The sequence below is a fragment of the Callorhinus ursinus genome, unplaced genomic scaffold (assembly GCF_003265705.2).
Source record: "Callorhinus ursinus isolate GAN/ISIS: 27379988/994484 unplaced genomic scaffold, GSC_fseal_2.0 scaffold6, whole genome shotgun sequence".
NCBI classification, from domain to species: Eukaryota; Metazoa; Chordata; class Mammalia; order Carnivora; family Otariidae; genus Callorhinus; species Callorhinus ursinus.
In genome coordinates, this window is record NW_027397068.1 from 63,916,767 (window position 1) to 63,942,849 (window position 26,083).

The 26,083-nt window shown below is 53.4% G+C and overlaps 1 protein-coding gene across 3 annotated transcripts in view; it reads right to left on the minus strand.

The window, feature by feature from the left end:
* Positions 1 to 271: 271 nt before the first annotated feature.
* The window catches only part of ZC3H12D (zinc finger CCCH-type containing 12D), a 28,964-nt gene continuing 3,152 nt past the window's right edge, over positions 272 to 26,083 (minus strand). The window contains exons 2-8 of one of the 3 annotated variants that reach the window (XM_073894072.1): positions 25,507 to 25,698; positions 23,399 to 23,546; positions 19,077 to 19,452; positions 9,845 to 9,984; positions 7,336 to 7,570; positions 4,166 to 4,272; positions 272 to 3,073 (exon numbers count right to left, since the gene is read on the minus strand). In XM_073894072.1, coding sequence (XP_073750173.1) covers positions 2,247 to 3,073; positions 4,166 to 4,272; positions 7,336 to 7,570; positions 9,845 to 9,984; positions 19,077 to 19,452; positions 23,399 to 23,483 — 1,770 coding nt within the window. In that variant the 5' untranslated portion in view covers positions 23,484 to 23,546; positions 25,507 to 25,698 and the 3' untranslated portion in view covers positions 272 to 2,246. The remainder of the gene's footprint in view (positions 3,074 to 4,165; positions 4,273 to 7,335; positions 7,571 to 9,844; positions 9,985 to 19,076; positions 19,453 to 23,398; positions 23,547 to 25,506; positions 25,699 to 26,083) is intronic. The other 2 variants (XM_073894073.1, XM_025866308.2) reach the window with 2 other exon arrangements.

Consider the following 26,083-nt stretch of genomic DNA (forward strand, 5'->3'; position numbering starts at 1 on the left):
TAATGAGGATTTTAACAGTCTAGCAAGCAGCCCGTGTCCTTGCGAACAGCCTGCTGAGCATCTAACAAAGGCATGTCCTCGCCTTGGGCTCACTGCTGCCCCTGGAAAAGGTGGATTCTAGCCTCCTCACCCCCAAGAGAGGAGTAAGACCACATAAAGCAGCCATAACATCAGTCTTCACACCCACAATATTTAATGTGAAAACCTGACCTACAGGGAGAAGCCGACATGGGAGAAAATGATATGCAATTTAGCAATAGAGAGCCCCAGGCGTGGATAAAAGTGATTTATTTTTGGATCATGGTAACAGTTATGCAACCAGGAACATTTCACTCACCCGTCCGTCCATGTTTTGTGTCATAAAGACATACCAAGACTTTGGAAAAGATTCCAAAGGGGATTACACTGAAATGTGCTGTCTCTTCACTTGTTTTGTGCTTGTCTTAATCACAGTGAACCAAATAAAATAGCTTTACAGCTTACTAAAACTCAAACTTGTCCTCAAAGGAAGCAGTTTAAACATTTCCAACTGTAAGTCAGCCCGTACAACGATACCACATCAGGAGACAGATCAGAGAGACAAAAGCAGCTCTAACATAAAGCCTGTCTTGCCAAAAGAAAAGAAAAACAAAAACAAAAACACCAGAAGGGAAATCCATTTTATCTAGAAAGAGTGGACCCTCTTCAGGACTGAGGTCCCAAAACAGTAAGATACAACTGTGCGTGCAGTGTCCTCTTTGGAAAAACAGGGGTAAAGAACAGATCTGGCTGAAGCACGTTAAGAGGCTGGTTTAAAAAGACGATCGTGGTCCCTGAGAGACACAACATCACTCTATCTCTACTGCAGCACTTACCACGAATTAGAGGGCTGGAAGCGGACTCTCCCAGGGGCGCACCCTGGTCTGTGCCAAAAATGCACACAGCGGAGTGATGTGCTGAGAAGAGTTTCCCTTTGCACTCACCAGTCTGCAGGCAACTTGGGGGGTTTGGGGGCTGATTTTCCACTGGGAGGTGCCTCACACTCTCCCTGATGGCCCGGCCACCAAGGGCCCTCATGAGCAAATGAGCCAAGACCTGGACAGCTGGACTTGTAACCTGGAGTGAATGTGGATGCCCCCTAGAGATGACAGGACCCCCAGAGGATGCAGGGTCCACACTCTGGAAGGATGGTCTCATTTCTTGCCCATTGCAAGTGGGTGGGTCCCTTTGCCCCAAAACTCAAAGCAGTAGCTGGGTGGAAGAAACAGCAGTGGTGGACGGGGGCAATAAACCTCCATGATGGAGGCTCATGTCAGCTCTTCACTGACCCACCTCGAGGTTTCTGGGCACAAGTCCTGACTCACTGGGCCCTGGCTTACGTGCGAGGTGTGGCTTAGAAAGCTCAGCCAGTAGAGCCGCTGTGTTGGAAAATGCCCTGATGGACGGCTGAAAAACATGCTTAGCCCTGAGTCAAGTGTGTGTGTGTGTGGGGGGGGGTGTGTGTGTGTGTGTGGGTGTGTGTGTAAGGCGTGAAGGCCCTAAGGGCAGACCTTCAGGACACCGTGCCCCTGCCCCGCCCCCACAGACCAGCACAGCCACACAATCTCAGAGCACAAGGACAATTCTAGGTTCCTCTCATGAGGTAAGAAACAGCTCATATGAAAACTTCCAGATGCCAAAACTTCCATCAACTGACTACATATTTCAAATGTGATTTGATACAATAAAATTCAAGGCCATTTACCAGGATTTTTCAAACTTTTGCCCACGACCCACAGCAAGTTTCCATGGCTACCAAGGGTAAATAGATGCACCCACTGGTAGCTAACAAACAGGAGTTTCATACCTAGCTTGATGAGGTGGAGTAGGCTCTGAGATTTCCCATGCCACTCTTTCTGGTTTGACCCATTAAATTGCTCCTGTGACCCATTTGTGGATCCCAATTGCAGCTTGACAAAACAGCCATGGAATGTTCTGGACAAACCCTTCGAGCCGTCATGGGAGCAAAGTCTTCCAGACATAAGAGATCACTCCCTCCACGGAAGGGGCCAACCTTACTGACCTCCAGCAGCTAGCCCTGCAGGGTCAGTGAGGATCATCAAGTGCCACCATGGGCCTGGCTGAGGGTGAGGAAGCTGGCTTCCCTGACCATCTTTAAAGAAAAGGGGGCTGCAAAGTGGCTCGCCCCAGGAGCAGGCTGACAACCCTCCCTGCCCAAGTGGCAAGGCAAGACTGGGACATCACTTGCGGTGGCTTGGACGAGTTCCTTAGGACTTTTCCACAGGCGCACCACACCTTTGGAATTTCTGGATGAGCAGGATGAGCCTGGTGACGTCGGAGAGCGCGGGGAATAGGGCCATGACGCTGTCCACCTGGTGGGGCGGGAAGATGCTGCAGAGCGCGATGCGCGCTCGGGCGCGCGCGTCCACCCTGCGGGGAGCGGAGGGAGGCGGGGGCCCCGAAGGTCCCCCGAAGGCGCCGTCGACGCAGCCGCATTTCGCCCAGGCCGAGCAGCCCGGGAACCGGTCGGCCGCTGGTGGGAGGGCGCGCGCGTCGGCGGGCCGTCGGCGCTGGGGGAGCAGGTCACTGTGCTGGGCCCCGGGGCCGTGCCCCCCGCGCGGCCGGACCGGCGGGCCGGACGGGCCCTGGGGGCTCGGGAGGCCGCGCAGGGCTGCTGGGGTCGGCGAGGCCCCCGGCGCCACCCAGTCCGGACGGCGCGGCCGGGGCGTGAGGCCGGCGTCCAGGGGGGGTGGACCGAGGAGCCCCGGGTCGTCGCTGAAGGCGAGCTGCGAGAAGCTGCCTTCGAGCGCCGCCACGTCGGCCGCCGGCCGCGCCGAGGGCAGGCTGCACGCGCCGGGCTCCGGGGCCCTCAGCCAGGCCGCGGCGGGAGCGCCCCGGGGGCCGCCCTGCCCTGCCCCGGCCGCCGCCGCCGCCGCCGCCGCCCGCCCGCTGCGCCGCCGCTCCTCCGCTCCGCCTCCCACGCCCCGCCAAGCCCGCGTTTGCGCGCGAAGCTCGTCGGCCACCGCCAGCGGCGCCAGGTGCGGCCTCTCCGGGTGGTAGAACTTGCACTTGACGCCGTAGGTGCATTTCTTGCCTGGAAGGGTGGGGGCAGGGGGAGAGGGCGGCGTGAGACTGGCCGGGAGGGGCTGTGCGGAGCTGCGGTGTGGTGAGTGCGCGACCCTTCTTGGAGATTCCTCCAGCTGGGGCAGGACGAGGTGGGGAGAAGTGCCCCGGGGCCAGGTTAGAGGGGTGAGGGTGTGGTACGCCCCCCGCCCCGTGGTGTAGGGCGCTGGACCCAGATTGGCGGTATGGAAACTCCCTTTGGCCAGGAACTGAGACCAAACCTCTAGATCCAATGACCTTTGACCTCCACTTCCCCAGGGACCCTGTGGATATAGGGCCAGCCTTGGGGATAGGGTGGGGAGCAGGTGCTCACGGCATAGGACTGCACCTCCGTTCTGCCTCGGTTTCCACCATTGGCCTCATTCCTTCTGCTAACCATTGCCCTCTCCCTACAGGCTGTTCTAACAGAGGTGATCATGTGATTTATCAGCCAAACCTGGACCCTGCTGAGAGCGGAAGCAAGAGGAGCCAACCTGACCGTATGTGTGGTCACCTTGACTCTAACAAGAAATGACTGAAGATCACCTAAGGTTTTTTTAAACTTCTATGGACACAAGAAACAAGACCTGGGGATGTTAAACAAACAACAAACAAACTCGCCAAGGCAAGTTAGGCAAAGAGCTAGCTAGAAGTGCTGTGGGATAAAGTCCTTAATTCTTAATGGATAGCACTGACCAAAGTCCGTGAACAGATGGGGGTGGAGGGACGGTGGGGCATGACGCAGACTCGAGGCCCCAGAGTGACCTCCGCCAGGTGAAGGGATGGAGGAGGAGAAGCTTGGGGTACACACAGCCTCTGGGCTTCCTGGATACGCTTTGCCCTGCATGTGACCCCTGCCTGTGGCCCTCGCAGAGGTTCCCGTGCCAACAAGCATCCAGGATGTCAGTTCATCCTCATAATAACCCTGTCAGCCCGTGCGGGCCAGAGAGGTTAAATTAGCTCTCCAGTGTAACACAGCGAGTTGGGAGCGGAACCCGCACTAGAACTCAGGCTGCTGACTCCACCCTGTGCTGCCCCCGAATGGGACCTGACCCGGGATCATGGGGCGTGGGGTGCTACCCACCATAGGGGCAGTGCTGCCAGGATGGCTCCGGGGGCTTCGGCTTCCTGCTCAGGAAGTTGCTCAGCGTGGGTCCCCGGCGGCCCAGGGGGTCATCAGGAGGCATGAACCTGTAAACAAGCACAAGGGGGCAACTGCAGGACCCATAGACTCTCACCCCTGGCACCTGCACGGGGAGCAGGCCCAAGCCAGCCGGTGCAAGAATGGCAGCCCCGGGCATTGCGTTGGCCTGGGCTGCCCGTGCAAGGCCCCTTCTCCCACCTGGGGGGTGTAGCATCTGAGAGCCGTATCACCCTTCCTTCTCATGGACCCCGGGGAGGGGCAGAGCGTGGATCCCAGGAGAGCCGCCGCAGACCTCTTGGGGAGCTCCTCCAGCAGCGGCAGAATCACCTAGCGACACCTTTCAGAATGCAGGCTCCCGGCTTCACACAAGTCCTGCTTAATCAGACACTCAGGTGGTTCAGGAGTCTGCGTGTAACAACTTTCCAGGTGATTTTTACCCACTAAAATGGAAGCATCTTTGCTCTGGGACTCCCCTGGGCCCTGATCTGAAAGCGACTCTAAACTGCTTTCCCACTGTCCTCAGCAGAAGGGCCGAGACCTCCAAGGGGCTACAAACAGCCCTGGGCCTGTGAGCCCCCTTACTCAGATCCCACTTCTCCCGTGTTGCCCCACAGCTCTGGACATATGCCGGTGGGGGATTAATCTTAATAGAGTTTTGAAATGCCAGCCGGGGAGCCAGTGAAGGAGCAGATCCCAGGTGTGGCAGGCGCACAGAGCCTCAGTATAGGCCCAGCCCCTCCTCTGCAAACCCAGGAGCCTCTGGGTTTTGTCTCAGCTTGTGGGGCCACCTGACCCCAGCCCTGTTCTCGGATGATACCACCCTGCCCCCTCTCTGCCCCTTCCCGTCTCCCTGGCATGCAGTCTCACAAGGAAGGGCATGCATCCTCAGTGTTGCCCACAGCTCAGAGGGGCAAACATTCCTTGGAAGGAAAACTCCCCTCCTTTAGTGTCATCCATTTTTTTATATGAATAGTTTTATTCCCAGGAGGTACTTCCAGGTCATACAAAGGTTCCACTAGAGGAGCTGTGGATCCCAAATGGGGGGGAGGGGGGCCTGTTTTTAATGGGTTGGCGTCCCTCTGAGAGTCAAGGGTCATACTGAGTCCCACCATGCAGACCATAAACCCTAGGCCAGCCCAGAACTGGGCAATCCCCAGTCCCAGGCAGCCTCTGGGGCTCAGATCCCGGTTCCACAGCCAGCTTCTCGGACTCAGGCCCTGACCAAGAATCTTGGGGAGCCGCCCACTGCAGTTATTAGAGGTTCCCAAAGGCTTCACCTCCTGCTCTCCGCCAGGCTTCGGCCATGGCGAGCTGGGCCAAGAGGGCCCTATGGACGTGCCCAGGGCACTGGGGCATGTGTCCTCGCCCACAGGCAGGCAGGCTCTGCCTTCTGGCAGCCGGAGGACCTTCTGGCAGGCCCTTAGCAGAGGCCAGTGCGTCAAAGGACTTGGCCAGAGCCCCGGGCTGTTGCCAGGCCAAAGGCAGCCATGATCCATCAGACCTCAGGATTTTCTGGAACCCAGTGTTATCAGACTTGCCAGATTTCTCTGGGCCTGAGCTGGACAGAGGGAACCACTGGCGCTGAGTATGGGGACATGACCATGGGGCTACTGGGGGGTAGCTGCTTGCAAGCATCTGTCCTGGGGCTTAGGAGGGTGGGAGTGGGGGCAGGCATGTCCTGCAGTGGCCTGAAAGTACCTGTTACCGCTTACGGGGTACAGTTCTCCCTAGCCCTCACAACCACCACAGACCAAGTATGGTTAATCAGTGTATGGTTAACTCAAGGTGAAGAACATTGAGTTCGGTGAGATTGAAGGATTTCCCCCATGACACCCAGCCCACGAAGGGCAGAGCCTCCATTTGAAACCTCATCTGCCGTCTCCAAAGCCCTAGCTCTTTGTAGCACACCGCACTGCCTCCCGGGCTTCAAGGTCAGGAGCTGGTCTGCTGCAGGCAAGCGGCCTGACCCAGCTGATCTGTCACCTCTCTCCCCATTCTCCCTTCCCCAGGGCCACAGTCACTCCCTCACGGGTGCACTCACTCACTCGTTCATCTACAACTAGTTCTTGAGGGCCTGTGATGTGCCAGGCATGCTGGGCCATGGCAGACAAGATGATACAGGCCCTGTCCTCACAGAGTTGGGAGCTGCTCTTAAACCACATTTCTAAAGGCCAGTCCTAGAACCCAGAAGGAGGATGAAGCTGTCATTGCCTGGAACAGAAACTGAAGTGGGAGTGATGTCCCAGCTTGCTGTGCCCTCCCCACCCCAGCCCACCCTAGGCCAGCCTCAGACCCATGCCTGCCTTGCTGGGCTCCTGGCCTTTCTTTGCCTTCAGCACACCTGGGGACGTCTGCCTTGCTTCCTCCCCACCTTAGCTCCATCCGGGAGCCCTTGCCCAGCACCTGCTAACTGGTTCGCACCTTGTGTCCCTGACATCGCCCTCCCCCAGCTATAGCTGGTTGGTTCAGGGCAGACCTGACCCAGGGAAACCAACCTAGGGGACAGAAGAACCAACTTGATTCTCTTGAAAATTTCAACCAACAGGTATTGAGACAGACTCAGTTCCGAGATCTTCACAACCCCAGAGAAAAAATGAGTGCCATATGTAATTCAAAACTTAAAGAAAAAAGACATAAACATAAAATAAGTGAACGGAAGTGCAATGAAGTTCAGATTTTCCCCATGATGCCTGTTTCAGTGCTCTTGCTTGCAGTAGTAAATACTTTAAAAATAAAAGCAACAATTCGGTGGTGCCCCAGCTCGTGCTTTGCCCACCTGCAGGCAACTCAGTGCCAGGTCAACTACGTGTGGGCATGGGGACAGAAAGGTCACGGACAGCTGGGTCAAAATAGCCCTGTTGGGGAAAGGTGGTCAGGAAAGAGAGGAGACGCAGAGGGACAGGGAGAGATTATGCGGCCTCGGGGGGCAGAGTGGGTGACTTCGGGTGGGCTCCGCCTCCGGGGCTGGGTGCCCTTTGCTTTGGCGTGGTGTGCCCGTGACTGCAAGCCCCGCCCCCTCCCTGGGCTTAGGCTGGATGGAGTGGCTTTCTGCCGGTCACCCCAGCCCGCCCCCCCCCCCGCCAGCCAGGACCCCCTGAGCCGCCACATACCGATCGTTGACGAAGGAGAACATGAGCAGCCTCTGCTCGATGAACCACTTCCACTCGGGGTTCTCGCTCTGAAGGTCGCGGTAATTGTCGTTAGAGACGATGACGCCGTCCAGCTCGTAGGCCACCTTCACGATGTAGCGGTCGTCGTAGCAGACCACCCGCTTGCCGTTCACCTTGCGGGACGGGGTGTACACGAGCACCGCCTGCTTCTCCAGCACCTCCAGCACGTGCTGCTCTGGGGGCCACAGGACGGGCGGGAGACGGGATGCAGCGACTTCCGGGGCAGGGCCCCAGCCCCGAAAGCCACGCCCCGCACGCTCGGCCGGAAACCACGCCCCGCACGCTCGGCCGCTCCCTCCTCCCCCAGCCACGGCCCAGCCTGGCAGATGAGGAGCAGGGAGGTCCTGAGAGGCACGTGCCAGCAAACTGGGGTCAAGAGGACCTGACCCTCCTCCCTCTCTGAACACCAGATTTTACATTTCCTATAAAACCAGGAGGGCAACTCCTCTTCCACGTCCTCGGTGTCTATGAGTAGACTGGCTAAGCTCACGTGGGCGACAGCTCCCAAGCAGAGTACTGAGGAGGCCGCCGTGCATCACGTACCACAAGGGAGCTAAAATCCACATCCCTGGCAAGTCTACTCTTGCACCTTAGCTGTGCTTTGGGAGGCAGGCAAAAGGAAATCCCTTGTACCGCTAACAGGTACTCAGAACTTGGAAGCGCATCAGTATATTCTTCACAAATGGTTTCTTCCCTCAAGTCGACATCCGTTCCTCCATGACATGGTGTCCAGACTTTTAAAAAGTACACAATGCATTGGGGGTACAAAGGGTACTTTTTAAAGCCCACCTATGCAGCACTCCCTTAGAGAAATCACACGTGGCCATGCTCCCGTGGGCCCCCCCACTTTGCTGCTCCCCTCAACGTAGCCCAATGTTTAGAACTCTGTGTTTATAATTCCCTTCCTTTCATTTTAAAAAAAATGTGCATGTATCCATCCCCCAAAACGACTATTTTCAATGTGATTAGGACCCTCTAGACTTTACACCAATGGGATCGTGTGCACATATTCTCGTGCACCTTGCTTTCTTCCTTTAAACGTTGTGTCGGGCGGTTGGGCCATGTACATAGGTTCACTGCTGTCGGTTCTGCATGTTAGTCTCCCGGGGACAGAAGTACAAGGATTTCTCTAGGGAGTACCTATAAGAGCGCTGTTGCTGAGTTGTAGGGAAAGGCACTTTCTAAGACAATGCCGAATTGTTTTCCAAAGTGAGTATATTAAGTTACTACCCAACACAGCATTTTAGAAGACCTCCTCAATGCTTGGCATTTTCAGGTTTCTGAATTTTTGCCAATCTGGTGGGTGTACAGTGGACTCTTATTGTGGTTTTATTTTGCATTTCTTTGGATACTAATGAGACTGAGCATCTTTTCGTATGTTTATTGGCCATTTATGTTTTCTCTTCGGTGAAAGGCCTATTCATGCTTTAGTTAATCTTTCTGTTGGTCCTTTGTCTTTGTCTTATTAATTTGGAGAAGCTCTCTATAGATTCTGGACAGTTAATCCTTCATCAGGAATGTGTGATGGATGGCCTCTCCCAGTTCAAGGCTTGTCTTTTCATTTTTTTTTGTTTTCGTGGTATCCACTAATGAACAGAAGCTTTTATTTTAATGCAGTCAAATTCATGAATCTTTGCCCTGAAGCTTTGCACTTGTTGTGACTTGTTTACAAATTCCTTCCCTACCCCAAAGTGATTTCCCTACCCATTACCCGTACTACATTTACATATTACACAACTGTTGAGAGCCACCATTCCCCATGTTCAGACAGTAAAGAATGATTTGGGGTGACCGGTTCCTGGTAGAGAACTGAACACAAGTATTTATCCCCGCTTCCTTCTCGTGATTGGATTGAAGTGGCAGTGAAGATGCACACAACAGGGAGGAGGTCCATAATCACATTAAAACGGGCCAAGGAATAGCAGCAAACCCAGGAAAACAGCAATGAAACCAGGAGAGGAGCAAACCCAAGAAACCATATTGACCCCATAGCCCATAGGGAGCCACAGCCCAGAATGTGTGTAGAAGGTTGAAGTGGCGCCTGGGTGGCTCAGTTGGTTGAGCGTCTGCCTTCAGCTCAGATTATGATCTCAGGGTCCTGGGATCGAGCTCTGCGTCAGGCTCCCTGCTCAGCAGGGAATTGTTTCTCCCTCTCCCTCTGCACACAGTAATTTTGGGGACTTAATCATTCACACTAAAAGACAAAATAATTTTTTTATTCATCTATTCAACAACTATGTACTGAGCACCTACTATACGCCAGACATGCTGGGTGCTGGTGTGATGGCAGTGAATACCTATAATCAGTGCTTTCAAGGAGCTTATAGTCCAGTGAGAAAGACAGACATTATCACACAAATAGCTAAGTAGATAACTGACTATAATTGTCAGGAGCACTAGCAAGGAAAGGTGTATAGAACTTCTTGAGCATATCTCTGCTCCAGCCTACCTCTAATGGGGGTGTCGGATCTTGGTGGGTCTTTCCTCCAGGATGGGACAAAAACTTTGATGTAGGTGTGTCCTCTGTCCCTGAACCAGTCCACAGCCAGCTGGATTCCCCGGCACGAGAAGGCTTCTTTATTTCCATGGCTACAAGGGGAAAACACAGAAATCTGTAGAGTCACAGGAAGGGTTCCTGAAGGGTGATTTCCCCTGGGAATATCCTGAATCACAGTCTCCTAATCAAAGGGAATCAGGAAAATCTGCATTTTAAAAATAGTTCATTCTTTGCAAAAAACATATCCCTTAACCTGCACCATGCAGCTTGCGATAGATAGTACGTATCCAGAGCGGGTGCTGGGCTCCAAGGGAGGGGCATTCCAAGGATTAATTGACAAGACCCCCCTTTTCCCCTGAAGCTAGTAAGGATCAACATAAGGCAGAGGAGAGTAGCCATCTGCAGAATACTCTTGCCTTAACAGAGGGGTGTAAATGTGTTACGGGGCTCCCCAAGTCCAAGTAAGGAGGCCAATGTGCCCCACAAATGCCACTGAAGTGTCAATGGAGGCAGGAAAGAGAGAGCAGTGTGAGAGGAGGCCCAAGACCAGGCAGGGCCTTGCGTGCCTTCCTGAAGACTTTCTTCTCCTAAGAGGAATGAGAAGCCATAGAAGGATTTGAAGACGGGGGGGGGGGGGGGTCTATGTGATTGATGTGACAGGACCCAGGGTGTGTTTCTAGCTCCTCAATCTGGCAGCACAGCGGATGCCACATCGGAAGGGAGTGAGGTGGGGGTGGGGTCCCAGTTAAAAAGCTGTCACAATCATCACAGCAAAACTGGATGGTGACGCGGCCCGCGTGGGTGGCAGCGGCGAAGGGAGAAGAGTAGGTGAACCTGAGAGATATCAGGAGGGAAAACCTCCAGAATGTGGTGACTGATGGGGTACAGGGTGATAGAGAAGGCTTCCAGATCTCTGGCTTGTGTAGCTGGTGGGCTCCTCGCTGAGACTGGGAGTTCTGGAGGAGGAAAGCGCTCGGAGGCAAAGAGTGTTGTCACGGACACACACTGAGTGGGAGGAGCCTCTGTGGCCTCTGGGTGGAACCGCTAAGTACACAGCTGGGGTCCAGAAGAGAGTTCTGGGCGATGGACACTGGGGGCGTCTGTCCTCACACAAGGGCTGGAACCAGGGAATGGAGAGAACTGCCTGGCTCCCCGGAGGGAGAGCAAGAGGCCTGGAAGACGGGTCTGGGGGCGCTCTGGGACTCAGTAGCTAGTGACGGGGAGGGTAGGGCAATCTTATAGAAGAGACAGAAAGGGTCTATCAGGCCACAAGGAAGTAAACCAGAGGAGTCCTGCATTTGCAAGCCACAGGAAGGAGGTGGCCGGGTGCTGCTCGGAGGGACCCATAAAGTCTGAGAACATCCCTCAGACTGAGTCCGTGCAGGTCGGTGGTGTTTTGCTGGTGAGGGAGACAAGTGGATAGACCTGAGGGAATGAGATTGCGAATCAGGCTTAGCCCTGGGTGCGACTCAGCCTGGCCTCAGGATGAGGTCACTCTCCGCTCTGCTTGCAGCCCAGCTACCTTTACCCTGGCCAGGCACCTTCCCCACTCCTACCGCAGGACCTTTGAACCAGCTATTTCTTCTCCTCTCGGCCCAGTCCACGCCTCCTCCTCCTTCAGATCTCACCTTCATCTCTACTTTCTCAGGAAAGCCTCCCCCCCACCCGCCCCCTATTACAAGTTCTCACAGCACTAATCACAGTTGAAGGATGACACCCACCATAGGATGAACGGGTCTCCCCCTCTCTAAATCACAAGCTCCTTTTGCTCCCCATTGAATTCCCAGCACCTAGCGCGGTGCCCGATGGTTGGTAGCGGTCAGTAAAAATGTGCTGAACCCGGGAGCAGCTGAGAAGACACACAGGTCCTGCAAGCAGCTAGAGGGGGAGCCGGCTGGAAAGACCCCAACGCAGGAAAGGCTCAGCTTGTCCAGGGGCCAAAGAGAGAACAGAGTGACCGGGGCATGGGGAGGGAGCAAAGGGGACAGCCACAGGTCACCGAGACACCCGTCCCCTGAGAAGCCTGGTCCGCAGCAGCCCGCTCCCTACGTCCAGACAAGGACAATGCTCCAGATTTTTCGTGTTGGGCTTTGTCTTGGGTGTGGCCCCTCCTGATACTTCCTCAGAGGGGTCAGGATAGCTCTGGGTTTGCAAGAGAAAAACGGGAGTCTTCGGAAACATGAATTGATAGTATTGCAAGTCAGGCTCTGTGGAGAGACTGAATGAGAACTCTGAATTGCTTCGGCTCCAGGGACAGATCAGGAACCAGGCCTTGCGTCCTACATCGGTGGGTGTCTTCCGGTTTAGAGAAAATAGGCCTCTGGCCATGGAGGCTGAGCTGGGAGGCTGATGCAAACCGTAAGGAGAAAATACATCAATGTCTGTGGGGAAAGGAAGAGGAAGTGGACAGCGCATCCCTCTGCCCCAGCAGAAGCCGAAAAAAGAAAGGCGATGGAGGGAGAAAGTGGGGGTCCTTCACGGGGTCCTCACCCCTGCATTCCCCACCTGCTCCACTGCCTGAGCCAGAAGGGGGGCAGGGGTAGAAACATCAGGACGGGTGTGAAGAGGAGGCTGCAGGCTTGTCTCCCAGCACAGCCTAGGCAGGTCATAAGCTTCTCAGAGAAATCCTGGTTTTAGCAGGTGCAGCATCCCACAGGGCTGCAGGGCTGCCTTGGAGGAGAGGGGTAGACAGGTGAGCTGGAAGCAACATCCCTGGATCCCTCACATGCCCCCGGGCCTCGTGGATTGTCTGAGGCCTGTGGATGGACAAATAGGCCCCTGGAGGGGGGCAGAACTGTAAGCCAGGATGGCATTCCAAAAGGCCAAATGGGACCAATGACTTTTCTCCGCTGACCCTTCAGAAGCCAGGCCAGGCCAGACCAGCCGCTCTTTAGCAGAACCCAGTGAGAGTCCCAGACCCCCCTCTCCCAGCCAACATCAGGTCTCAAGGCCCCCAGATGCCATGTGGGAGAAGAGCAGGGGAGGGAGAGGAAACATGAACCCCAAATCATCCAGACGGCAGAAGACACCAAGATATCACAAATTGGTAAGTTTAGGTTTGCCCCTCTCCACTACCTAAACAGGTAGGGAAGAGATCGTATCTATCCTGGAAAAGAAGGTCTATTTTCTGTGCACACTGAAGCAGGAATGTGAACAACTAAAGACACCCCACCCCCAAACATGCCTCTGTCGGCTGCCACGAAGTCTACCCTCCATCAGTTCTTGAGCAAACCTATCACTGCCATAATTCTTTTAAAATGGTGTCTTGAGTGCTCTCTTTTCTGTGACTTCCCATCAGTTTCTATTTTTTTTTTAAGATTTTATTTATTTATTTGACAGAGAGAGAGAGACAGCGAGAGCAGGAACACAAGCAGGGGAAGTTGGAGAGGGAGAAGCAGGCTTTCCGCCGAGCAGGGAGCCCGATGTGGGGCTCGATCCCAGGACCCTGGAATCATGACCTGAGCTGAAGGCAGACGCTTAACGACTGAGCCACCCAGGCGCCCCATGACTTCCCATCAGTTTCTGTGACTACACACCTTTGATGGGTAGGTGGCTGGAAGGGGCACGTTCAGTGATGAAGCGGAACCCAATCCCTCCGAAGAGACAAAGGTGAGCAGGGTGATGAGTTCTGGTGATGGTGGGCAGGACCACAGCCTGCAGTGGCCCTGCTGGGGGCATGTGGAGGGGAAGGGATTGGTAGTTCAGGAGTTCAGGAAGAGAAAAACTAAGGAATGGTGCTACCATCGGCTTCAAGCATCAAAAACCGGTCCCATGGCTTCTCGGACACAAGACTCCAAGATGGCAGACCCTTAGCCAAGAGTTTCAAAAGGGCAAGTCCAGGAGAAGACAGAAAAAACATGCATCTGCCCATAGCCTTCCTTCCCTCCCTAAGAAGTGCTCTCCTTTCCAGCTTTGACTCCAGGCAAGGGAAGTCAGGGACTAAACCCTAGAATCACTAAGCCGTTGTCTCTGGAATGGAGGGTTTTCATTCAGGTCTGTTGTTTTGCAGGACTGGATTCCCACACACCCCACCCTAACCTCTCTTCTGAGCTTTCTGGTCTCTTCTGAGATGCAAAGATTGTTATTGTTCAATCCTTGCCACTTTTTTTTTTTTTTTTTACCAACCTCAAAACCCCAGTATGGCTTCCCTATTTCTGACCACAGAAAGGCCTGGGCCATGGCAGGATTGAAGCCACAAGCAGGGGCTACCTTCTCGCTACTTGTGGGGGTCTCTCTCTAGGAGCCAGCAGAGCTCCCAGTCAGGCAAGAAAGCGGCCACGGTCACCCTAGGACCGCACCACTCGGCACACAGACGGAAATGCAGAAGCACCCGTTCACTTAGGCATCCCTCCACGCACTCCATATCGATTTATGAACGTCTTCAGCGAGGCTCCAGGCTGGGTCCTCGAGACCGGTGAACAAGACAGACCTCATTACTGCTGCTTCTTGGAGCTCATTTTTAATATTTGTAGCGAGTCCTGTGTACCAGGCCACTTTGCACTCTGTGCTTCAATCGTTACAAGGAGCCCCTGAGGAAGTGAGCGTTGTCCCACTGCACCCTTGAGGAAACTAAAGCAAAGAAATGTGCCCAACTCCCTGATCTAAAGACAGATCTCAGAGCCTGATCTGTAGGGTTGCAACCTCCTCCTCCTCCTCTATGGCTTACCCCGTGTATTCCCGGCCCTCCCAGTCTCTGCCCCTAAGATGGAGACAGCAGTTCCTTTGGAGTGTTAAGTCCCCTGCTGTTACAAGGCTGGTGTCTGGGGAGGGACCTTAGCGCTTACTAACGGTCACTGACGAATGTTACTAACGTTACTGACGAACCAGCTCGTCAGACTGCAAGCTGAGAGCCCGGCCCTGGGAGGAGACAGAGGAGGGAGGTTTTGAATAAAGGGAGAGTGGTGAGGGAAAGTGCCCCAGGCAAACTTTGTCTGCAGGCCAGGTGGGCAGCCACAGTCTGGCCACCATGTGTAGGAAGTAGCCCACCTCGTGGCTCATCACTGTATCCGTGGACTCTTGCCCAGGAGGTTCTGCCGAAGTCAGCGGCTCACGGAACAGTCCCACAGAGCGTGAGGTGGCGGTTGTGGGGTGGGAGGGAAGGAAAAGGAAAAGAGAAGTGGTGGTCTCTTCAGAGCATGACATGGGAAGGCACGCCACTCTTCCCACTCCGTTTCTTATTTGGGGTTAAATTGCAAACCCCTGGGACCTGCAGCTTATAGCCTTTGCACCCAAAGATCTCTCCCCAGCTGAGGTCAGGGGGAAGAGAGAGGGTGGCCTCTGAGAGACAGGGCACCTTCATCTCAGAGAAGGAGAAACGGGTGCAGACCTAGCCAGCATGGGTCAGAGGCAACTCAGGGGCTCAGAAGCAGGTGTGACCCCCCAGCCCAGGTGTGCAGCCTCCCCTAGTAACCCACTGAGAGGGGGCTGATGACCCCCTCCACCCCCTTGCAGGCCCGAGCCCTCGTCACCGAAGATTTGTGACTCCAGAATAAGCCAGATTCTGTTGAGGTTCCTAAGAGTTTAAAAATGTACACGAGAACCCAAACAAAAAGCCCGGTGCACCCCAAAATGAGGGCCCATTTACATGAAACCCTTGTCTGGGGCAGCAAGAGGATGTGAAATTATCAGGTGGTTTTCCCCCAAGCTGAAGTCCTTCACATCTCTCTTTTCCGACACTTGCCCACAGAATGCACAACCCAGGGGGCACTCGAGAGTCAGCCTGGCAAGCAGAGCGGGCAGCAGTCGGCCCGTGAGAAGCCGTGCTCCTCCCAACGCCCCTGGCAGCTCTTAACACGCGGTCCACGAAAGCCACCTTCTGCCTCAAGCCTGCTGGACGCTTTCCCCGGGGTCAAGCGCAGAGCCCTCGAGTACGCAGCTCCCCGCCTCGTCGCTCCGGCACGGACACACGTGCGCATGCGCACAGGCACACCGCCGCCCCTCCCCGCGGAGGTACGGGGACTGTGCTGGAAAATCAGTCTCTGCACCGCTGCACCGGGGCCACGCGTCACTGCATAGGCGCTGCCCTCAGCACACGGTCCCAACAGGCTGGCCGCAGCAGGAGAGGCGTCCTGGGCACCGGTCCTGCAGAGAGCACCTGCCCCCTGGTGGGGAACTGGGGGGCCCGGCGCAACCTGTCTGCAGCAGGCAAGACGGGGCTCATCCTGCAGGGGAAGGGCTCTGGGCAGCACAGGCAGCCTCTGGCCCCCGAGTCAAAGTCCATGAGGTCAGTCTCCCACCCTGAGACGTTTTCGAAGCCTGGGCAGAGAGAAAGCCAAAGATGCATGGCTCTTTGGAAAGAGCTCTGAAAGCAGAGCCTGGCACTTACTGCTCTGTGACCTTGGGCAAGTTACCTACCCTCTCTGAACCTCGGCAGAAGATGAGAAATTCCTTTATAAGAAGAATGCATTTATCTCTTTCATGCATGCATAAAATAATCACCTTGAATCCTATGATTTTACAGATGAAAAGCCATTTAAAATTATTATTATTTCATCCAACCTCTTAATTGTATAAACAGGGCTCAAAAACATCAGGTGACTCACTCCGAGGTCACACAGCTGAAAAGCTAGATCTGTACAGTCCAATACATAGGCACTCACCGCCTGTGGCTGTTTACACTTAAATTCAAATTAATTCAAAAGAAATAAAATTTAAAATTCAGCTCCTTGGTCACAATAGCTACATTCGAAGTGCTTAGCAGCCCCATGCATCCAGTGGCCATCGTAATGGACAGTGCAGGTATCGAACTGTCCATCATCGAAGGGAGTTTTATTGGGCAGCTCTCAGCTAGAGGTCAGGACTGAGAGCTTCGGACCCTTGGCAGCCCCTCCGGGCAGCAAGGACATGTGTCCCAATCTGCCTTTTCAGTCTTTCCCCACTTCTTCCAGGGCCAGACAGCAGATGAAGCCATATCCTCTTCAAAAGCAGAGAATGGCCACGACTGTGACGCTACAAAACCTCAGGAAAGGAGAATTTTCAGAAACCCTGTTTCTGAGGTTAACTGAGTTTTGAGGTCAACAGATCATAACTAGACACCATGTTGGGTTTCAAACTACCCATTGCCTCTAAAGGGTGAGCCCCACTCTGAAACCGGTCCTTCGCAGCTGGGACCTGGCAGAGTCTGAGGGTCATGGGTTCGTGTGGGAGCTCCAGCTGGAGGACACAGTGGGAGGACACTGTTGCAGGAGAAGAAGCGGGGGATGGGGCCGGACCTTAGACCCCAGCTGTCTCCCAGACTTGCCTCTGAGCAGACCAAGTCCCACCCACCAACTGGTGGCTGTGTGATGTGTCTTTTTTTCCTAACTAGAGATGCAGGGGGCAGGGGAAAGGAATGGGATGTTTGTGTGCATACAGACACGTGTGCGCACGCACAGAGATGTCCACACTCTGAGACCTCATGAAGACACAAGTGTGCTTTGTTGACTGAGATGATTTTTAGGCAGCAAGCGTTTAGTGTTCTGACACACTCTTTATGACAAGCCTGAGTGATGGCTTCCATTTGTCACCCACACAGATGGAGAGTGAAGGGGTTCAACGGATGACAACTGTGGGAGGTGGGGGTGGGAATAAATGGATTTACCTGGGACACATCGTGGTCACACACAAGGAGAAGACGCAGTTTAAGTTTGAATTCCAAGCAGCAACAGAGATTTTCATCAACAGAAAATCCTCCAACACCACCCTATCAAAATAATTTCTAAAAATTGGTCCCCCACAAGAGCCTGCCCACACTTTCCTGTAGCACCTGACATAGTCCTTCTAGCCCACAGCCATTCTTTTGGTCTGGAATCAGAGAGCTGGTATAACCTTAGAGCTGGAAAGGTCTTCAGTTTAAGCAATACCCTTTTACCTTTAAAAGCTTCTCTCAATGGATGTCCAGAAGGAGAGGTGGCTTGTCCTGATCAGACAGAGGCCGGGTCCCCCTCACAATCCTCAGACTTTCTAGGACACTCAGAACCTTAAAGATTCCTAAAAGTCCTTTCAACTCCCCCTGATATCTCAAATTAAGCAGGATTTCATAGACTGGTCTATCGGGTACTTACATGGGAGCATGTGTGTGGATGTTACAGAGACCCCAGGACCACCCCAGGGTGACCTGGCTGGCTCAAACTTGAGCCAACACTCCCAGGACACACAAAGCGGGACACCTAGGGAGAGCACCCAGGGCTGGGCCATTCTGGGTGGGACCATTCTACACTTCTGTCCTGCAGTGCCAAGTCCAAAGTGAGCCTTCCCAATCCCCCCAAGGAAAGCCACTGGACCTGTCAGCCAAAAGACAGACGCCCTCCTGACACGTTCAGCTCTGCGGGTAAGACAGATTTTCTCAGTTCCAGCCAGTGGCTCAGCTTTTGAAAGGGGAAGTCCTCTGTTTACAGCTATGAGGGACTGATTTCCTAGGGATCTGCCCTTTTGCCCACCTGTAACTAAGGCACGTAGCACAGAACTGCACTTGTATGAATACAACCTCCTGCCTGCCTGCGTGGAGTGTGGCTGAGACAGTGAGAGTGTCTGCAAGCTGATTTTAGCCACGCAGGCGTCAGGCTGTCATCACTGAAACACACCAAGATGCCCAGACACAAATATCAACCACCGTGTCTGCAGCTCAGGGGCCATGGGGGCGCGTCTCAGACCAGCTGGGGAACCACAGCACCACCAGCCACCCCTGGAGCAGCAGGTCTCCTCCCCCGGGAGAGGGCTTCCTGTTCAAGCACCTTTCCCCATCTGATTCTCGTTACCCCGAGGGAAGTAGCAGAGCTCTTAGTAGCCTGGTGTCACAGAAGAAACTTGAGATGGGAGACTCGAGACAAGAAGCCACAATCTGCCAAGGCCCAACCCTAGGTTCCTCCCCAGTTCCCTAGTGCCCTCCTCAGAAGAGAGCCTCTCTCTGGGTTGGTATGATAGTAGGAACCACCTGTTGAACAATTACTCTTCGACAGGCACCGTCCTAGGTATTTGGTGCAGCTCCAGGTCTTACAACTACTTTCTAGGGAGGCTTTATACCCACATTACAGATGGCAAAAGTGAGGCTCAGAGGGGTTAAGTGACTTACGTAAGGCCACACAGCTACCAAGGGGATGGAACGGGGATTCAAAGGCCCATCCGTTAGCCTCAAAACTCTTTGGACGAAACCACTGAAAAGGGGGACAGTTCTCCCACCCCAAGGCTACAAGATGAAGCAAAGTACCTCATTGCCACGTTGCTGCCGTCAATCACTATGGGTCGCAAGGAACTGGCTGGGTCTCCACAATCCTCTTCCAGCTCTGCCGCCTGCCTGCGCAGGGCAGAGTCCGGGGTGGCGCAGGAGCCCCTGGGGATAAGCAGGGGCGCCGCGCTGCCCTCGTGGGCCCCCGGGCGGCTGCTGGTCTGGATCAGCTCCTGCAGCACATCATTGACCAGGGCGCCCTCACCCAGTTTGCCCAGCACCCTGACCACATCCTCCGGGCTGTAGCCCAGCTTCTGGAAGAACTCCATCTTGCTTGAGCGCTCCATGCCGTGCCAGCTGGGCCCCCGGCGAGGGTCCGGCCCCTGGTTTCCTTCTGGCAGAGCCACGGTGGCATGAGCTAAAGAGAAAAAGCATCCATCAGGTGTTTTCTGAGCCGCCGGGCCTGGAGGCTGTCGGGTTACTGAGGGCAAATTATGCACACTCCCTCCCCGCCTTATCTGTCAGGAAATCATGTTGCCTGGTCCCCTTGGGGATTTTCAGTTGCTCAGTGTGGTTGGGGAGCCACAGATGCAATCATGTTGCTTTTACTTGTGCACTTTCTGAGGCCTTCACCCCACACAGGGGCCCCCCGCAAAGATCCACTGGCCGGAGGCACTGAGGGCAGCTGAGCAGACCACCCAGCGCTTGGAACATCTGTGCACAGGCCAGAGGAATGTTCCTGAGGCTCTGACAAATTCATACGCTAAAGCCCTATCTCCCAGCACCTCAGATTGTGACTACGTTCGTACATAGGGTCTTTAAAGAGTTGATTAAGTTAAAATGAGGTCATTAGGGTGATCCCTGGTCCGATATGACTAGTGTCCTTATAAGAAGACGAGATTTGGGGATGTGGGTGGCTCAGCCAGTTAATCATCCCACTCTTGGTTTGGGCTCAGGTCATGGTCTCAGGGTCCTGTGATGAAGCCCAGCGCTGCGCTCAGTGGGGAGTCCGCTTCCCCCTCTCTCTCCCTCTGCCCCTCCCCCCACTTGTGTGCATGCTGTCTCTAAAATAAATAAATCTTTAAAAAAAGAATCATGAAAATATATTTACTGTGAAAAAAGTGAAACAATGCTAAAGCATAAAGAATAAAAATATAAAATGTCTCTCCGTACAAACCCCAAATCCCACTTGCCTCTCCTGCTGTTTGTTTGTATCCTCGTGCTTTTCCGATGTCCTGACTTGCGTATCAAATAGATCCACACATATTGTCTTAGCGGGGTTGTTTTTACATAAATAGCATCACACTATATGGTTGTGCAGCAACTTGCTTTTCTTATTAAAACTGCATCCGGGAAATCTTTCCATGCCAGTTTTTCTGTTCTGCTTCTCCCTGCACCCCCAGCATTTAGGACAGCGCCTGGCCCATCGGACTCTCCATGCCACATGACGGAAGTGTAGCTTGCCTTCCCCTTCTCCCTGTTACAGATCAGGCTCAAGGAACACCCACGCACATCCACCCTGTCACCCGCCGTCTTCTCAGCAGGACAGGTGCGCATCCATCCTGTCACCCGCCGTCTTCCCCAGAGGACAGGTGCTCGCAACTTCCCCTTCCTGGTCTCCTGCCCACATCCTTGGCAGCAACCGCGCCTTCCTACCAGGTTCTCAGCGGGGCTCCCCGTTCTCTGCAGGGCCACTGCCCTGAGGCTGGAGCCCCAGTAGAATGACCCCGACGGCTCTGGCAGGACAAGGGCTTTTGCAACCTGGACAGAGCGGCCCGGCTGCTCTTCCGCGTGTCACCCCCACTCTTGCCCCCCCCCAAGCTCCCCAGGGACCTCCTCACTGCCGTATCCAACAGCAGCTTCAGCATCTTATCCAAACTCCCTGCAGCTCTCAACGCCGAGGACCACACCCTCGCATGTCATTTTAAATAAAACATTTGGAAAACATTTTGGACCACCTCCTCTTGAAACTCTTCTCCCTGAGGCCATACAACTTGGCCTGAGTTTCTAAGTCTTTCCAGTTCTTTCCTTAGTCTCTGCTCACGTGTTTGACAATGGGGTCCTGCCCAGGCTGTCTGCTCTCCCCATCATGCTCCCCACCTGCCCCTACACCCGGGGGTCCACAATTGCACTTCTAGCTGAGACCTCCCTAAGCACCAGGCACCCCCAGTTATAAATCTGTAAGGTAAATGGTATGCATGCTATTTGAATAAAGTGCTGGGGGCGGGGGGAGCTCAGAATACTGTCACTCGCCAAACATTTGCTGAGTCTACTTCAGTGGTTCTCAAAGTGTGGTCCGTCGAAACTCGGGGAGGGCCTACAACGCTTTCAGGGAGACTTCAAAGTAAAAACTGTTTTCATAATAACACTAAGGTGTAATTTGCTTTTTTTTCCCACTCTCATCCTTACGAATACATCATGAAGTAAGTATTCCGTGTCGTGCAATATTGCAACAGAGCCAATGCAGAAGCCGATAGGCAAACCCAGCCGTCTTCTGTTAAGCCACATAGTAGAGATTTGCACAATGTAAGTCAGTGTCAGTCTCCTTACAAATTTTCTGGTTTGGGAAAACAGTTATTTTTCATAAAAATGCATCATTTATATAAATGTAATGGTTTATTATTATTTAAGGTAAAGGAATATTGTTTAATTTCTTAATTTTAGTTTCTCCATAAGGTACATATCAATGGATGGATATAACCCCACATAAACAAAAGCTCTTTTGCATCCCTAATAATTATTGAAAGTGAAAAGGAGTTCTGAAACCAAAAGTTTCTTCTTAAATCCAGAGCTTTCCAGTAGGTATTTCCAAGAAGATGGTTCCATGGAGGTGAAGCATAGACATGTCACCCAAGACCCCAGGACAGAGGTACAGGGTCTTGCCCTCCTTTAGCCTGGGCTCTCTCACCCTCATCTGCCCACCTGCCCCCTACACCACCCCCCCACACCTTCTTCATCCCATACCTAATTCACTGTCACAGCCTCCTATGGGTCTCCCTCCGAAACCCCATCTGGCCTAGCCCCTGTTTGTAGCCAGCAGTATATTTCCAGAACAAGTCTGACCATATCACGCCCTTTCTTAGAAACATCCTCAGACACCATGTTGACGACAAGAAAGACACCAAATTCCGGAGCCGTCTCCCGAGCCACCACCATGCAGTGCTGACCTCGGTCCACCTCCTCACCCACCACTGGCCCACCTGGCCCTTTCTCTTGAGAACTCTACTTCTGAATCTACTCCCCACCCCCACCCCCGCTCCCCAAGCATTCCAGAATGTTCTCATCACTGTGCTTCTGCATATGCTTTCCTCTCTACCTGGAATGCTCTTTTGAGTTCACCAAACTTCAAGATTTAGCTCAAATGCTACTCAAAGTGGTCACCCCTGAGTCTACAAACAGAATGAGTGGCTTGATCATCTATCTACCAGGCACTTCGCTCACACCTCTGTTAGAACGCACTGATTTGTCATTTATCCGTATCTCAAGAAACTGTGAACTACATTCCCACCTATTTGCCTCAAAATCACCAGCACCTGGCACAGTGCTAGTATATTGGGAAGTTCAATAGAGTTTTCTTCAATTGATGCCCAAAGCCGAAAATAGTCTTCCCTCCTCAAATACTTTTTCTTGGGTTCCCATCTCATTGAGTGGAGTCCCCTCGGCCCCAAGAAGAAACCTCAAGGTCATCTCTCACTCTCCCTTTGCCTCACTTCCACACGCAACTGGACAGTTTCTACTTCCTGCACATTTTCCACAAGCATGCCCTCTGCCTTACACAACAGGACCCTAGTTCATCCATTCATCCATCCATCCATCCATCCATCCATCCATCATTCATTCATTCATGTAATAAACACTTCCTGACCACCTACTGGGCACTAGGCACTGTGCTGGGACCCAGTTCCATAAACTAATATACAGCCCAATTTCAATTTGTTCCCAACCTATTTAGGAAAACAGACCAAAATGTAAACAACAAGCCATACATCATGACAATAAGCACAATACTTTCAAATAGAAAAAAAATGTGCTTTCAAAACTCAGGTGAGGAATAACTTATCTTCCTTTCAGGGGAAAGGAAGGTCCAGAAAGACCCCCATGGGACTGGACAACGAAGGACAAGCTGGCTTTTCCCAGTCGGGGAAGAGCTGTGGCATCTCTCCCGGGGGGCCCTGGGGGGGCCTCCTCACCACACTGCCACCCACCACAACACTAAGCTAGCTAGTCCACGGACCAAGATTTCTGTCCCTCCATCCTGTACAGAGTAAATGTCACAACTCTTGAGCAGGAGAGCCAAGGCCCTCTCCACCAGGACCGGCCCACTCCCCAGCCCCCTCAGCCATGTTCTTCCAGTCCAGCTTCACCTTCTGCTTCTTGACCGGCGACCAGTCCTTCCCCTCGGGATGGTTGTTCTCTCAGACTGGGGTCCAGCTTTGGTCTGGTCTCCATGGAGCAAGAGGATCCTCACCCAGCCTGGCAGGCCAGCCTCACACCAGGCGTTGCTCACTGTCCCTGAAAGACCCATGGGTTTCATTCGGGCTCTTCCTCCCTCTGCCTGGAGGCCTGCCCCTCCCTGCCCCAGGCCTGACCCCACTGTCACGCCTGTCCTTCCCAATCCTGCTAGCCCAGCTCCACTCCACCTCCACCCCTCCCTGCCCATGCCTGCCGATGGCCCTTATTTTGATTTGAAAGACAGAGGAGAAGGGAAGAGAGAGGAGGGGTGGGAGAGAGTAAAGAGAGAGGGAACAGAAGTGAGAGAGGGGGAGAAAAGAAGAAAGGTTGGGACAGGCAGCATGAACACAGCAGTCTGTGTTCATGGAGCTCTTCAGTGTTTCCACCTCGCCTGCGTGGAGACACTTCCTTGAACTTCCCAACGTGCCTGGGGATGGGGGGGAGGGGGGGCTAGCGATAACAGCCTTCCCTTTTCACAGGTGAAGAATCTGAGGCTCCGAATGGCACAGGGTCAAGGTAATATAGTTAGGGGCAGAGACTGACCATACGTAGATGCCAAAAGTAATGTGTCGCTTTGAGTCGTGTTCAAGATGGAGGTAACGTCTTGTTACTACAGAGATGGAAAAACCAAAATACACCTGGGCTGGGGGGCTTCTCTTTGGTCACAAAGTAACAGCTGCAAGGAGAGTCCATGCTTGTTTTATAACTTTGTGGTCTGGTATGACAGCATCATAAACATTTTCACAATGAAAAGACCTGGGGCTGGGACCTGGGGCTTATACCTGGGGTGGGGAAACGAGAGCGGCCACGCGAGGCCCCATCCCCAGCAGCTCTCCACAGCACCCACAGGTTCCAAAAGGGCTCCTTTTCTTTCTTTTATTTTTTTTTTAAGATTTTATTTTTTGGAAGTAATCTCTACACCTAGTGTGGGGCTCGAACTCACAACCCCGAAATCAGGAGTTGCATGCTCCTCCAACTGAGCCAGCCAGGCACCCCAAAAGAGCTCCTTTTCTGAGGAGACTTTTGAAAGGTCATGGGACAGGAGAGCCGTTTGCATACAACACTAACTGAAAGAATCCACCTACTTCAGAGGCTTTCTTTTGCCCCCCTTGAGACTTTAAAATCAACTTGATTTCCTTTTAAAACTTCTAAATAAGAAACCTGAGCTGGGGGCGAGGGGTCTGTCCTCAGGAGCCTCCCCTGGCCCTCAGGCCACCTCCCTCCCCTTGAGCAGCAACCCCACCAGCAGCTTCTCTCTCCTTTCTATTTTTAAGTCCTGAAAGTATGAACAATTTCATTTCTGTTTTCTTCCTCAAGCTTGACTGGAAGTCACAAAGAGCCCAGATGATTAATTAGCAACACTGCGAAAATCCTCGGTCTTCTCGGGAGCTCTGCTCACAGAGGTCGGCCTCCCAGCGCTACCCTATGGGGGGGGGGGGGGCGGCCAAGGCCGCTGTGGAGATGCGCTCGGGTGGAATCCAGCGTTGGAGGTGGCCTCACCAAAGGGCAGGAGAGGAGGAAGAGGGAGGGGGGAGAGGGAGAAATTTCTAATGATGGGAATCAGAGCAGACCTGTTCTAGAATCAGCCAATCCAGGTTGACGTCTGACTGGAAGAGCCCCGGAGGAAGAGAATACAAGAGTAACTGAAGAAGGAGAAAGGGAGGGGGGGCGTTAGATAAGGCAAGTAGAGAGCCAGCAGGTCACAGGTACCCGGTATTTTATAGTGAGAGGGTGCTTCCTTGCCTATTATCTTTGGAGATCCCAAACTCTGTGGGAGATGGAAAAGGGCTACCTCATGACTCATGTGGCAAGTAAGAACACTAAAGAAAAGAGAGGTTTTGCCAACTTACCCAGGGTCCCGCAGCTAATAAATGGGACGGCCTAGACTCCCAAGGGTGGTGACTCCTGCTACCACCTGGCCCAGAGGGTGCTGCCCGGGGGCTCAGGGGGCCACGGAGCAAGGCGAGCCCATGCGTTGGCCCCCGGACGCCCCTGACCCTCAAATCCCGTTCCTGTTCACCTCTGCCAGCCCCACAGCAATCCAGCACATGATGACAGCCAGAAGTCACCCGCATGTTGAGGAGAAAGCTCTTGTGAACACAGTCCGTGCAGTTTTCTGGTTCAGCTCAGATCAGTGGAGTTGTCAGTTAGATTTTGGGGAAGTCACAGAGAGGGAAAAACTTCAGTCCACGAGATTGTGTTTTGGGCATGGCTTTTGGGGGATTTTTAAAGGGCATTATAATTTTTAAAAAATTGTGGTAAATTATACATAACATAAAATTTACCATAGGAACTATTTTTAAGAGGACAGCTCGGTGGCATTAAGCAACCAACACCACCATCCATTTCCAGAACTTTCTCAACTCGTAAGACTGAAACCCGGTCCCCATTAGACACTAACTCCCCACCCTCTCTCCCCCACCTGCCCCTCGTAACCACACTGCTACTTTCCATCTCTATGACTTTGATGACTCCAGGTACCTTCTAGAAGTGTAATCATACAGTATTTGTCCTTCTCTACCTGGCTTATTTGGCTCAGCATAATGTTTTCAAGGTTCACTCTGTTGCAAGCATATGTCAGAATTTTCTTCCTTTTT